Genomic DNA, 14,234 nt, shown 5'->3' with positions numbered 1-14,234 from the left:
GTCTAAGTTAAGATACTTAAGAGACTCATGCTATATACATAGGAGAATTTTGTACTATGTCTAGGTACATTGTCATTCTAAAATAAAATAGCATTTCTGAATTAATAACAAAAATGTATAAATAGTGTGACCCTGTAACATTCGAAGTAATTTTTAAAATAAATCAACATGAGTTTTTGTGTTACCACACAGTCCAGCAAATCCCTGTGAGACTTTCATTCTGGTCATACTAATGAACAAGTAATAGATTAGGCGTATCTATTAATGAGAGTATATAACACAAGAATGGTCTTTGTGTATACAAATTTTTCTGTAGAATTTCCATGGATTTGTCACTGTTATAACAAGCCATGCTTCATATGAACGTGCGCACACAGTTTTAGAGGACACTGCTTTCCATTACTCCTAAATTCAAAAATTTTCCCCTTGACCTTACCCCATGGTCCGACTTCTGAAAAACCAAGTTTTTAGTTTAGCTTGAGCAGATAACTTTAGCAGGCTTGTTTGAATAAATATGCCAAAATACTTTACATTCTGTCAGTATCTAGTCAGAAAATTGTGCATGGAAAAAAGAGATGAAAAGAATTGAGACAGAAAGGAAATTAGTGCCAGGGCAGGCTTTCAATACAGTATCTCTGAGCCAAGTTTTCTCAGTGAAATGACATATCCTCACTAAAATACCCCTTTTATGTAATTATGCACTGAGCACACATAACCAAAAGTAACTTTTATTTTTGTTCCTTATCGTGGAATACATATTGCCCAGGATAAGAATGCGGAAACAAAAGCTGGGATAATTATAGCTAATTTAACTTTGGAAAACTCTTATTCTCTTGCAGTCCAGCATACAACCCCCCAAACTAAAGTTATGTAACAAGGTAATATCAACAATGAGAAACTGCATGATAAAATCCTGCCCAAAAGTGAAAAATGCTAATTTTGTCTCATTTAGCAGCTGGATACAGAAATGCTCATTAGTTTTAAGAGGGTTAATCCTTTTAACTTTTGCATATTGATATGCCAATTATGCCTAATTGTACAAGAGGCATCAGTCAAGGTAATAGTGCATAAACACATGAAAGTTATTAAGTACATCCCAACATGTAATAAAGTAGGTGTTAATTGGTAGCTGAGTTCTGCGGGCTATTGAGGTGGATAATTCATTGAGAGATGGATCACTTGTAATTTCCCTCCATAATTCCTTTTGCAGTCTCACGCTGTGATGTTTTCATGCTTGTCAAAAACAACTGCGGCATAGTGCCTTTTGTTAAACACAGCCAATAAAATATGTTAGGCATCATTAAATATACTTAACTTTTAAACTTTTTCAAAGGTACAGTTCTTCCAGATAATACATATAGAGATAACAATAATTTACTCTAACCACTGTCTCTAGTTCATACTTGAGGAGCATTTTAGCTGTTTTAAAACTGAAGTCAGCTAACAGTGTTGTGCCCCCAGCAGACAATAACTTTAAATGACAAAGTAAATAAAGGGAAATGCTTTCCTCATTAGTTACCTTATCTAAGGGTGTATTTCTCGCTCCCCCCAGATAATCACTGGCTTCCCATGCTAAATGTGTCTATGACACCTGAGCGAAGAATGATTAAATTCATATATTTCTCAAGCTCCTGAGATTGCTGTGAGTTAATGTTCCACTTGAAATTTGAGTGAAACATGGAGAACAAATGTAATTGGTAACATGGTACTCAGCAAGTTTATCTCACTTAATAACTCAGTTAGGGAGCCGAATATTTCCAAGACGCCTACGATATTAACAGTACACTCAATTAATAGCTCACAGGTTTCTGCAGGGTGGCTGAGACTCGCAGCCTGTCCCTAGCTAACCTACTTCTTGTTCTTTCTCTCATTGTGTGAAACGAAATAGATCTAGGGTCCAAAAGAATGGCTAACATTGCATAAATAATTTTGCAGCATCCTATGGCCTCAGCTGCAAGTTACCACCATTATGGAAGAAAATTAACCAGAAGAGACTCATCGCAATCAGTGGGTTTAGTGGCTCAGGATGCGTGCAGGGCCAGGGACACAATTGGCAGTAGAGTTCATCTCTATTTTATTTCAAATCTTTCTAATGACACATTATCGAGACAAAATGTCTTCCTCTCCAAACCTTAAATAGCCACACCATTTCAATCATTTGAGCCCATTTCAAATCAAGTAGTAATTTCCACTACCATATATAATTGGGAGATTTTAAGAAAGAGATTTTCACATTTTTTGAAAGATTTTTTTTCTCAGTTTATTCTTAGCTAATTTTAGCCTCTGGCTTTTCTAAGTGATGTACTGTATTTGGAAGTACAAACACCACATGCTAGCATAACCTCATTATTTTTATGACACTGAAGCATGATAGTAGAGGCCCTTAAAATGAGTCAAAGGTGCTCTTCAGCCTAGCTCCAAATCCACTTTATCACTCTGGATTAGACCCAGCTCTTCTTGTGCAACTGGGGATATTATTATGACTATAAGTAGGCAAAATAAAATGCATTGCAATTTTTTACTGCATATTAGGAAAACAAATAAAACAAAGCTAATTTGCTTTTATAAAAATAAAGCAAAACTCTGCATGATGAGTGAACTCAGGATATCCGGAGCAGTGGACTTACAGGTTCAGCGACCTTCCCAACATCCGTCAGGATCATAGACTTGGTTTGGCTGAGCCTGTCATGGGGGCTGTTGGCGGCTTTGATTCTCATTTGCACAGCGCCTGTGCTTTGGTGGGTAGAGTTCAGTGTTTCCATAGAGGCATCAGAATTCGTAGATCTCTTCATATCACAGGGATGGCCTGATAAAGTAAAAAAAAAAAAAGGTAGTCTCAATATATAATTTTCCTATGAAAAACACTTTGTGGGTATATGCCTCTATTAACTAGTAGAACATTAAAATTAAATAACTAAAAGAGTTTTCACCTCTCTGAGTAGTGAAAAAGAAGATAGTTGTTTTCTAGTAACCCATTGGGATTTCTGTGGATGAAGAATGGTACACAAGATAGAGGATTTCAGAAATTTGGAGCCAGTCTGCCATAATCTCTGTAATTCTTAATTCTATTAAGAAACTCAGTGAAATATGATAGTCTTTCTCATGTAGAAATGATGTCAACTACGTATCTTGAGGGCAAATGCTCTTCTTATTCCCAACTTCGCAGACTTGCTATCCATTCTACACCCACACATTACCAGCAGCACTATATGCTGTTGTGGAACCAAAAATCTATATTAATCTGGTCAAATTAAAGGGTGGTGAGTTGATGTCAGAATAAAATGTATATCATGGCTCCTATCTCCAATATCCTCAGTGAAAACTTAAAATTATGTTTTCTACAGATACATGTGAACTGAATTCGGTTTGCTAGCTTAGGAAAAATGCCATTTATGAAGAATACGAAAATAAAGAAAATTGACATCTATTAATTGATTAATATCTATATTCCTCCCTATCTCTATCTCTGTCTCAATCAACATTGGTTACTGTATCTACTATCTACAGATCTATATTTATATCTATTGCTGTAAAGCAATAGCACTAAGGAAAAAAATAATTTGGTTAGCGGAACAAAGATGACCAAGCAATGATAGTGTCCATGGGAGAGTCTGAGGTGCTTCTTCACACATCCAAGATCCTCTTCAGCTGCCTCCAGACACTTGCAAATGGAAGAATCATCTCATTGAAGCAATGTCTGCAATGTAAACCCAGCCCTGACACTGGATGAGGCAGACCTTTGGGCCTAATTGTTGCCTCCAACTCTTCAACTATGTGGACTTCGCACTCTTGGCCCTGGGAAATCCTACACAACACTGAAGAAACTAAGGACAAGGCACTTAGAAAAACTAATACAATCCAAAAGAATGATTTATTTTTAGGAAATAGTAATAATGGTGTTTTAGGTTTGTTAGGTGAACAATAGGGCAATGGTCAAAGCAGGTGAATATTAAGAGGCATGAACAATTTCTATTCCCATTTTAACAGAAAGAGAAGTGTTACCTCACAATTGATAGTAGAAACAGTTGTAGAACAACTTAGAGAGCAAATTAACATTCACTTTTACTTTTCGCTAAAACAATGTTCTCATTGTTTAATTCATACAAAATTATATGAAATAGACAAGTCAAACAATATTTTTATTACAGAGAAAATTGAAGATTAGATAGACTCATAATTTTCCCAACAACATTTGCAAAAAGAGATGGAGATTTTTATTTTATCCAAAAAGGCAACCCGGGGGACAAATTCTAGTTTATTTACACAAAAAAAGCAATAAACAATAAAAAAGGAGAAACTCTGGATATATACAACAAGAAGAGTTGCAAACTCCCTCTATTAAGTAAATAAAGACTTTCCAAGGGGAATAAAAGAAGAAAACTTTTTCTGTGATTGTTTTATTTCTATACTTTCCTTCAGAAATGCAGACTAACATAAGACAAGAAGCTGACTGGTGATTGCTTAGGGGGAAGTGCAGGTAACAATGGATTCTAAATGCACACAAACTTCAGGGTTCAGGATACTGTCACTATTTCTTTGCAGTGGGTGTGTGATAATTAGGCTCAACTGCGTCTATTTCACTGGCATAAGCGCACCCTTAAGGAGGAGCCTGAGTGTGTCAAGAATACTGGATCTTGCACTTTATATAGGGTCCCTCATGCCTTCTCGCTGGCTGTGTTCCCCAATCCGCCCTGCTGCCACCAACTAAGCAGCTTCACTCTGACATAGTTCTGCTGTGATGTTCCTGCCTCAGAGCCTGATAGCTATGAACTGAATCCTCCAAAAACATGAACCAAATTAAATCTCTTCTCCTTTCAGATACTTTGTCCCAAGGATAGGAAAGCCAATAAATGTATGTGGTTTCAGGGAAATGCACATCTACAATTTACTTTCATTTCATGGAACTTCAGTTATAGTTCACATAGTTATTTTAAGAATTCCTGTTCATTTTATGTGCTTACGTGAGTGATGCATCATAAACATTAACCAAATACAAGAGGTTATTATTATATTTTTTTATTTAGGGAAGAATCTACAGGGTATTCAGGGTTTCACTACTAGATCGAACTCGTAGTGATCTGCCTGTTTAAAGTCTTCCAAGAGCTGGGATTACAGGAGCATGCCACTACACTCAATCGCCATCTCAGCGGGGCCGGCACTGCAGGACCAAGGATCAAACCCCTGGCCCCTCTTCCTGCTTTCAGGAGCTTTAAGTCGCTGAGCTATTTGACCATCCCCAAGAGATCTTTTAATAATTATAAAATAAAAAATAGAGGCAAAGAAAAATGACTGAAATATATATTTTTAAAGACCCTGGACTTCTGTTCTGACTGCATAGAAAGCTTGAGTGTGCATTACACTTTACAGATTCAGGCTATCAGTCTAGGGTGTGTGTGTGTGTGTGTGTGTGTGTGTGTGTGTGTACTTTTTTGTAATAACTGCAGGCAATATCATAGCAGCGAACCACCAGCTCTGGTCACTGCAGTGGATGTAGACTGTGAACTTCCATAGTGCTCTGCCTTGTCTGCCTGCAGGATGTGGATCTGGGTGGCTACAAGGAAGCACAGGTCAACACGTGGGTCACCAACGAGGGAGTATAGCAGGGTGCACAGCACTCGGAGCTAGGTGGGCCCTCCCTGGTCCTTCTTTGAGAGCCTGTGGGAAAGGAAAAGCAGGCCAGAGCAGGAAGTGACTTCTAAAGGTGGCCAAGAGGCAGTAGGTGCATAGGAGCGAGGGTGATTCAGAGTCAGCCTTGTTGAGACCTGGGTGAAGGCCTCTACAAGAAGCCCCACCTCTGCTTATTTTGAAGGTTCTACCCAACACTGCCTTGAGGAGCAAGCCACAAATTGGCTTTTTCAACATCCACTGTCCTTCTAGCAAGGTCTGGGGAAACCTGCAGAGACAGATCACACCCCGTCCCCAGCAGGTCCCAAAGCAGCAGCGAGGACACTCAGCCAAGTTGGAGAAGGGTCCCTGCTTGATGTCTGCACTGCTGAAAGCCCAGTCACGGAACACCATGACATTCTTAGCTACACTGGCTTGATCTTGACCCAGTTTTAAAACCACCATGACCCTCAGCACTCAGGGGCAGAGAACTGGCCTTCTGGGTAGGCACCGTGCTTCTTCTAGAGCCCCAAGTCCTGGTGCTTCCTGCCCCACACACCTGAACCGCCAGGCCAGGCTGCCTTCTTCCTTTTGAGTCTTCCCAAGCCATGCCCCATCCAGATTTCCCAATTCCCTGTCCCTACTTCCCCTGAAACGGGGCTTCTCAAACTGAAGCATAGGTTGGAGATCTGGCTGCTTCTGAAAGCACCCTGTGGGTCCACATCTGATTCAACGTATCTATGGAGCGCTGAGAACTCCCATTGCTCGCATGCGCCCAGGGTGCTGCTGCTGCCTCCGTGTAATGTCTGGGCCCTGGTGGGTAGTGACAGACATGACTGTGTTTCTGCAGAACACTAAGAGAACTGCAAAAACAGGAGGAAGTGCTTGAAGAGGGGTAGGAGTTTTGTTTAATCTAGGGTTTCACAAGCCTATTTGAATAAAGTCAAACATTTTTCTGCACAACTTTCCAGAAACTTCAATCTCTGAATAATGTGTGTGTTACTTGGGTTTTCCAAACAACCTGGACTATAGAACCCTGCAGTGAGGTCTCCAGAACCTCAGGGCACCTACCTGGGAAGTGGCTAGAACTTGAGTACTGTCAAACCAGCCTCCTGGTGGAGGGAAGGGGCAGATTTCTGCACTATTAGGGAAACTTTCGCAGGCTGAAGCTGGATCTCTTTTGATCAAGAGCACAAGCCACTGTGTTTACACAGCCCAGCTATGTGCCATCTGTAGGACACCTTGTCTCCTGTGCAGCAACACAAATTTCAGAGTCAAGTAAAAACTGGTATTCCTACTGTATCCATTTTAAAATTCACCCATAATTTTCCTCACAATATTTTACTGTAACGAGGCAGGATTACTCAGAAAGCCTCATATCTGACTTTTGTTACTGTGTTTCCTTGGGGACAGTCTGCAGAAAACATTGGCAAGATCTTTCTTTTTCGTTAGGCTGATCTTTCTCTCTGCCACAGTATTAATGCTATTTCTTCCCTCTTTCTCCTCTCTGGCATCATTTCTTTCCCTGTCTCACTCATCCTCACATGTTATTGATCTTCCACTGCACTTTGCTTGTTCTCTTTATGCAGTTCTCCACGTATGCAGCCTTTCTTTGCCTGCAAGGATATATTGCAAGACCCCAGTCTATTTGAAGTTGTAGATAGCACTGGACCCTATATACATTTGCTTTTTATCATACATGCATATGATGAAGGCAATCTATTAATGGAGCACATCAGAAGATTACTATTACAATGGAAAAGTTTAGGAATGTGCTTTCTCCCTCTCAAAATTTCTTAGTGAGCTATAGTCAACCATCTTCTTGTGATGATGCAAGCTAATACAATGCCCATATGATGAGATGAAGTAGTGAATGATACAGGCTTTGTCACATAGCTGTAGCTTGATTCATAAGGTTTAGGAGAACACAGTCACTGTGCTACTGCAACAGTAGACCTTACAAGGGAGATCTTCTAAGCAACTACTGGGTGGGTAGTGTATACTACAAAGGCATGGTCATACTCTGAGAAGAACAATTAGCATGGAATTTCATCGTACTTTCAGAACAGTAAAAATTTTAAAATGTTGTGAATTTTTTTCTATTTTTGGAACTATTCATTTCATATTTTCAGACTACAATTAACTATAGATAACTGAAAATATGGAAAGAAAAACATTGAAATAGCTGGACTACTGAATTTTATTATAAAATGTTATTTAATTATAATATGCTGTAATTGTTCCTATACATCAGAGGTTTCCACTTCTGCAGACTACTATATTGATCTTAAGAGAATACAGAAAAATGACACTGAACCTATTCTTAAATATTCATATCAAAAATAAATTTCCAAAATCAATTTTCCTCTGAAAAAGCCTATTTTTTTCGAGATGTATTGAGGTTCTTATACATAGCAGATACTGTCTTGAAAATTGAAGAGAATCTTCGCTTACCAAGTGCATTAGAGTTTTCTGTGCATGATGGAAACATAAATTAATAAGTTATGAGAATCAGGTTGGGTTCAGGTGAGAAGAAGAACAGTGACATCAATATTGCTGTAAATAAGATATGAAGAGAGATAATGTCTCCAAGAGAAGCTCACACTACACTAAGTTAGATCAGGGCAGGTTGGGAATTTCAATCAAAGTGCTTGGCAATGTAGAGATGTGAAAATACCTATATTGCTATAAACTTGGATACTACAAAATAAGTTGCCAGAACAGTTCAAGGTAAAAGAAATGATGGGTTTCATCAGTGAGGAAAAGTCTGGTCATCTTGCTTACACCTCTTTAGCTCAATTGTTGGTTGGGAGTGCCAGCCCTCATAACCCAAGCAGAGCCACAAGGACTGGTATCCTAGACACTCATGATGAGAGAATGTGGGAAGAATGTGTTCATGGAATAGCATCTTACATGAATGCATGGAGAGGAGGTAGGACCTCCAGACAGGGCAGAAGGGGATGTAGGAGAGCGGAGAGGGGACTGGAAGGGAGCTGGAAATCTGACAACAGTGGAATTGGGGCTACACTAGTAGTTGTGATATTGGGGACTACTTACCTCTGGATTCAGAGAGTAGTAATTCTCATGAATTCTATTAGGAAGGCTTATACCAAGTAGGCGCCCTTGGACAGTTTTATTTGTACCCCACACAGAACCTTTTCTTCACACTATCCCAACTTCTCATGCTCCCTTTGCTCACATCCTAACCGTCCTGTTCCCACCACCAACTGAACCTTTCACCTTTTGGATACCAAAGCCTCCCCCCCCCCCGACTACATCACACATTCAGGCATAAGCTCTTCTACACCAATGAACTTTCTGAAATTTTCATAGTCCATCTTCTTTACCTTTTAAGATATCCATCTTCTCCGTCTCTCATTTATATGTAATTGTCCTGGGTAGACTAACACAATATTATGAAAGCTCAATAAGACTTCCTCAAATTCCCCAGGAAGCGTGTTTAGGGTCTCACTCCTAGTTCCGATTCATAGTGATCTGCCTGTTTAGAGCCTCCCAAGAGCTGGGATTACAGGAGCACACCACCAAGCCCAGTCTCCATTGCTATCTCAGCATGCACTGGGGGTGGGGTTGGCACGGCAGGCCTGGGGATTGAACTCCCGGCCCCTGTGCCTGCTTGCAGGTGCTTTAATCCACTGAGCTATTTGGCCGGCCCAGGAAGCATTTTCTGGAAATTGAAATGAAAATGCTTCTGGCTACCTGAGCAAAACACTTGGAGTAGAAGAATATTCATCAATTCACTTTATTTAGACTCTCAAGGACAGTACAGAGGAGATGGCATTTATTACTGGGACCTGGATAGTAGCAGAGTGTGACAGCAGGGCTGTGTGATGAGACAGCCCTCACATAGTGCTCTTCCTTTTGAGTTTTTATGAAATGAATTTTTAGGGCAAGATACCTCATTGTAAAGCTTTCTAGATATTGGCTCAATAGAAACTCATGGTCTTGGGTCTCTTTCGACTTGACTCTTAGCAACCTGAAGTGGTTGTGCTTCCAGAAACATCTGTAGAAGTTCATATTAATATGCTGAGCTATAAAAGCCTCAAGTCAACAGCTTCTGACATTGCCAGTCCTATGGATAACCCACTACTATTATGGACTACTGGACTATATTGGATTATTTCGCTGAATTCACTCACCTACAATATTTAAATGGCAATGGAATACCCATCTCTGACAAAAGTAAACAAAAAAGCATATACAAATAAAGGACCATTTTGTATTTGTATATACAAAATAGTTAGGATAGATATACAGCTACTTTCTCTTAATTCAATGAGAAGAAAGATTTGTACTAATAGTGTTTGGACAGGATATCATGTGTGCATCTTGTACTATGAATAACCACTAAGAAGACAACAATATGCAATGTATTAATTATTGAAGCTGTCCTACTAATCGCTTTAGAAGCTGTCCCATTGCTATTTGTTTCTCAATAAAATTTAAAAAAAGAAATCAAATAATAACAAATGCTGCCATGAGGTTTCGTGGAAAGCGAAACTCCCCTTCATTGTGGATGGGAGTGTAAACTAGTACAATCATTATGGAAATCAGTATGAAGTTTCTTCAAACACTGAAACTAGAAATTCTATTTTGTGCAACCATTTTCCTTGTGGGTATCCTCCCAGCAGAGTTATGACTTTAATGCCTACTTGTGCTTATGGCAGCACAGAGCATGGCAGCTAATTCTTGGAAGTTGCCTGTGTGTCACCAGATGGGGAAAGGATAAGGAAGGCGGATGTCTGCACACAGGGCAGTGCTGCTCTGCCACAAAAGCAAGCATGAGGTACAATATTTATTGAAAATAATGGGCCAGTGAGATAGCTCAGCAGACTAAGCACCTCCTTAGGAAAGCGCAGGGACAATCCCTGGTCCTTATTGCAATGCCAGCCTCACCCTGGGTGTGCTGAGCCACTGAGACCCAGCATGGTGGCACACACTTGTAATCCAAGAGCTGGGAAGGCTAATAACAGGAGGATCACTGTAAGTCCAAGCTGTGTAGCAATACCATGTACCAAGTAGATTAAAAAAAAAAAAAAGAAAAAATGAATGCACCTTGAGACCATTATGGTAAATGAAATAAATCAACATACAAACTTCAAAAAAAAGTTTAGGTTGCACTCAATAGTGCAAGAAGAGATCTGATCGGATGAATCTTTCTGCAATATTCCAAAAAGCATTCACAGGGATCACAAACCATTTTATAATGCCCCAGTAATGTTCTAAACTCTTATTGACCCTCTTTTCCAAATTTAGTGGACTGCGAAACCAATATTTTTTTATACTTCCCTCTGTGTAACTTGGTAATATCAGGAGTACTGTTACCTCAAAGTCATGAGAACTTTGTTTTATTTGATTTACACACCTGTTCTATACCGTTTTTCGTAGAACATGCTATATACTCCATATCGTGTTTTCATTAGACATTATTTTAATGGCATTGATGACTCACACATTTGTGTTCTTCCAGGATGCACTCAGAATGTTGAGTGACTAATAAAATTGTTGAAGAACTGGTTCATTTTGCATTTGCCTATGATATCCGTTGATTTATGAAATTCTCCTCTAAAAATCCCTGAGTGTAAATCACTCAAGCCTGGCTTCACTATTTCTCTAGACTTCCTGATTTTATATATAGCAAAACAAGAATAGCTTGTGATATTGCACGAGTTCCACTTTCAATCCTGTTTTACAAACAGGAAGCAGTGATGTGGCTGCACTTTATAAGAGCCGTACAAACTCTGGCTCTGCTCAACGGCTGTGGTTTCATGGGACTCTGGCTTTCATTTCTCCACTCACACTGCAAATATCCAAATAGAAGGGAACATGCTTTTTCATCTAATCATAAATTTCATAGCTGCCCTGCCAATTATTGGTTACACTGTGTTAATTACGCTAAAATACAGCGGCTTGCCCTTTTGAGTTTGAAATTATATTTTTGACGTCTCTTTCACATCAGAAACATCAAAAATAAAAGCAAATCAGGAAGTTTTGAGATAGGAAGAAATGGACAGACACTATGGTGTAATCACTATGGGAGACTCAGTGATCCTGTGTCACTTCCCCAAACTTCCACAGCCCGCTCAGAGTAGCCTGAGGTCAGCATGAAGGGCAAGGGTTTAGTTATAAATTCTAATGTCAAGTGGAAGTACTTCTTGGTAAATAAAGTAACAAGAATTCCAAAGAGAATCTTACAGAGATCAGGATAGTACCAAGGTCATACTGCAGGCATACTAGGTATCTATCTAAGGTTTATAGGTAATAGCTATAGTAGGCATATACCTAAGGTATATAGGCATATATCTATGCTAGGTATATATCTAAGCTATATAGGAATACATCTATACCGAGTATATATCTAAGGTATATAGGTATGTCTATACTACATATATATCTAAGGTATAAAGATATATGTCTATACTGGGTATATATCTAAGGTATATAGGCATATGTTTATACTAGGTCTATATCTAAGGTATATAGATGCATGTCTATACTAGGTATATATCTAAGTCTTTGCATTTAATTTTTATGCATAATCTTGTGCTTTTTGACAAAACAATGGTGACTGAACAAATGATGGTTGAATGCATAGATGGAAAACAGATATGGAAACTAATGTCAGTGTTTGCAGGCTATCAAAGCATTACCAGTAGAAATATGTTTTTGACTAAGTTTATTTCTCATTTTAAAACATATAAAAATATATAACTTATCCTTGATTGTATTTTTAAGGTCTAGTGAATCATGGATATTTATTTCATAGTAAGAGGCAAAAAAAATCAGCAATTTTCATATACTACGCAGAAAACATCAAACATTTTTGGAGATTCAGACAAATTTTCAATGATGCAAAGAATTCTACATATATATTTTAGAAAATCCTTACATTACCTTTTCATTTCAAGAAACCAAAAATTTTCACTGTCTTGGAATTTAGGTGAGTTGCTTCTTTTGATAATAGTGTGCCTTTAGATTCAGATTTTTTTAGGTGCTTGATCTTATCTTTTATCAAAATAATACTGTCTTGTGTGACATGTACTACCACTGTGGGTTTTGGAAGAAAGCTATCCTAGAAGCAAGCATTGAGTTTAGCCCCAGAGAATTCCTCTTTTATAGGAATAAGCCTGGGTTTTCACTGTGTGGCAGAGAAGCTGTCTGACTACATCAAGCCCTGAAAGTCATGGCCCCGCCCACTCAAAGTGGCAGGCAACCTCTGTGCAGTGTGAGATCCCATTGCTCTCTGCAGGTATGGGGAGAGCTTTTCTCCAGATCTGCTAGGAGCTCATGGCAACTCCACAGACAAATACTACTTCTCAGCGAAATTCATTTCAATCCCTGGGAAAGATCTTATGCTGATCTGTGGTAGAGTGAAGTCTGTTTGTTCCTCTGTGGAAATGACTTGTGGCTGTGGTAACCCCAGTAGCGTGTGGCACAACCTCCATGTCATGCTTTCCTGACAGGTCAGTAATTAACTTGCATCGCAATTGTTTGCCGTCTCCACCACAGCAGCCATTTACCAAAATAACATTTTAATTTCAGCGCCTTCCTGCTCACTTTCCTTTTCTTTTTCTCCCTGTGGTTTCTACGTCTCTATTAAGTCTAATTTCCCAGACCACTTCCATAAGCTGAGAAAGTGCAATAAATCCCAGTTCCAAAAATGTCAAATGTAACGAGAAAGGAAGATCATCGTAAAGGAATTTTACCCTTGCCACCTCATTGGGTGTCATTGTTTTTGACGGTGTTACACATAGGAAATACCGTAATAAGGCTTTGCACTTATTTAACTTTTGTCAGGGAATCTTGGGGGTAGGCTGCATTTCCTTACAAAGCCTTGTAAGTCAGCCTTCTTGGTAAATTTTTATCTAGTTATTGTCATTGCATATGTCCATCCTAAGTGGTGAAGGTGGCTAACCTCTCTTAAAACACAGACCTGCTACTCCCATGGCTTTCACAAAAAATCATTAAGAATCCTCTGGTAGAATCAGACCCATGCACAGCTGCCTGACAAGGAGACTGATGAATGCACAACAGAGGATGGGGCTGAGATGTTTTCAAAGGAAGTCCTGCATGTTGTAGGATAAGTAGGGTTCCTCCAGGCAGGGAAGAAATACCAAGAGAAGCGCAGACTGAGATGGATGCACCTAGGAAAACAGGAGTGAATATTGACATCCAAGGACACGCTGGATGTCATTGGCCTGGGTGGAAAAATAAGGAAGAGCTGCTAGACTAGGTCTGGATTAGAGGAACCTTGAAATTTCTGTTGAGGACTTTGAAGTTGTCTTCTATCTACAGGAATAATCTAACTGCTTTGTGTAAGGTATAATCTTTTTCCAAAAAAATGGGATAAACTGATGCACAGTAATAGGTTTCCAACCACTGAGGCTGCAAAATGGGCAGGAGATTTCTTCTGGGATGGAAAGTTCTATCAGAATTCACCTCACAGCTTGTATTAAACATCACTCTTATGATAAGAACGTTCTATGGGATGGAACAATATTCAATATTCTATAATTTTTAAAACCTCAGTTTGAACATCTAGATATGTGTTTAATGTTTCTAGTTACCAATCACATGAACTAAAAGGTAAAGATATAATAGAAATGACAAAA

At 39.1% G+C, this 14,234-nt stretch overlaps 1 protein-coding gene across 2 annotated transcripts in view; it reads right to left on the bottom strand.

Annotated features, from left to right (window-relative positions):
* The window catches only part of Arhgap15 (Rho GTPase activating protein 15), a 662,961-nt gene that overhangs the window by 629,892 nt on the left and 18,835 nt on the right, over positions 1–14,234 (bottom strand). The window contains exons 3-4 of one of the 2 annotated variants that reach the window (XM_004636636.2): positions 7,869–7,877; positions 2,628–2,784 (exon numbers count right to left, since the gene is read on the bottom strand). In XM_004636636.2, coding sequence (XP_004636693.1) covers positions 2,628–2,762 — 135 coding nt within the window. In that variant the 5' untranslated portion in view covers positions 2,763–2,784; positions 7,869–7,877. Of the gene's footprint in view, positions 1–2,627; positions 2,807–7,868; positions 7,878–14,234 lie in introns of both variants that reach the window. The other variant, XM_004636635.2, reaches the window with a different exon arrangement.

The sequence above is a fragment of the Octodon degus genome, unplaced genomic scaffold (genome assembly GCF_000260255.1).
Source record: "Octodon degus isolate 3935 unplaced genomic scaffold, OctDeg1.0 scaffold00082, whole genome shotgun sequence".
Lineage (NCBI taxonomy): Eukaryota > Metazoa > Chordata > Mammalia > Rodentia > Octodontidae > Octodon > Octodon degus.
The sequence above is the reverse complement of the archived record's forward strand: the minus strand, read 5'-3'. Positions and strand labels throughout refer to the sequence as shown.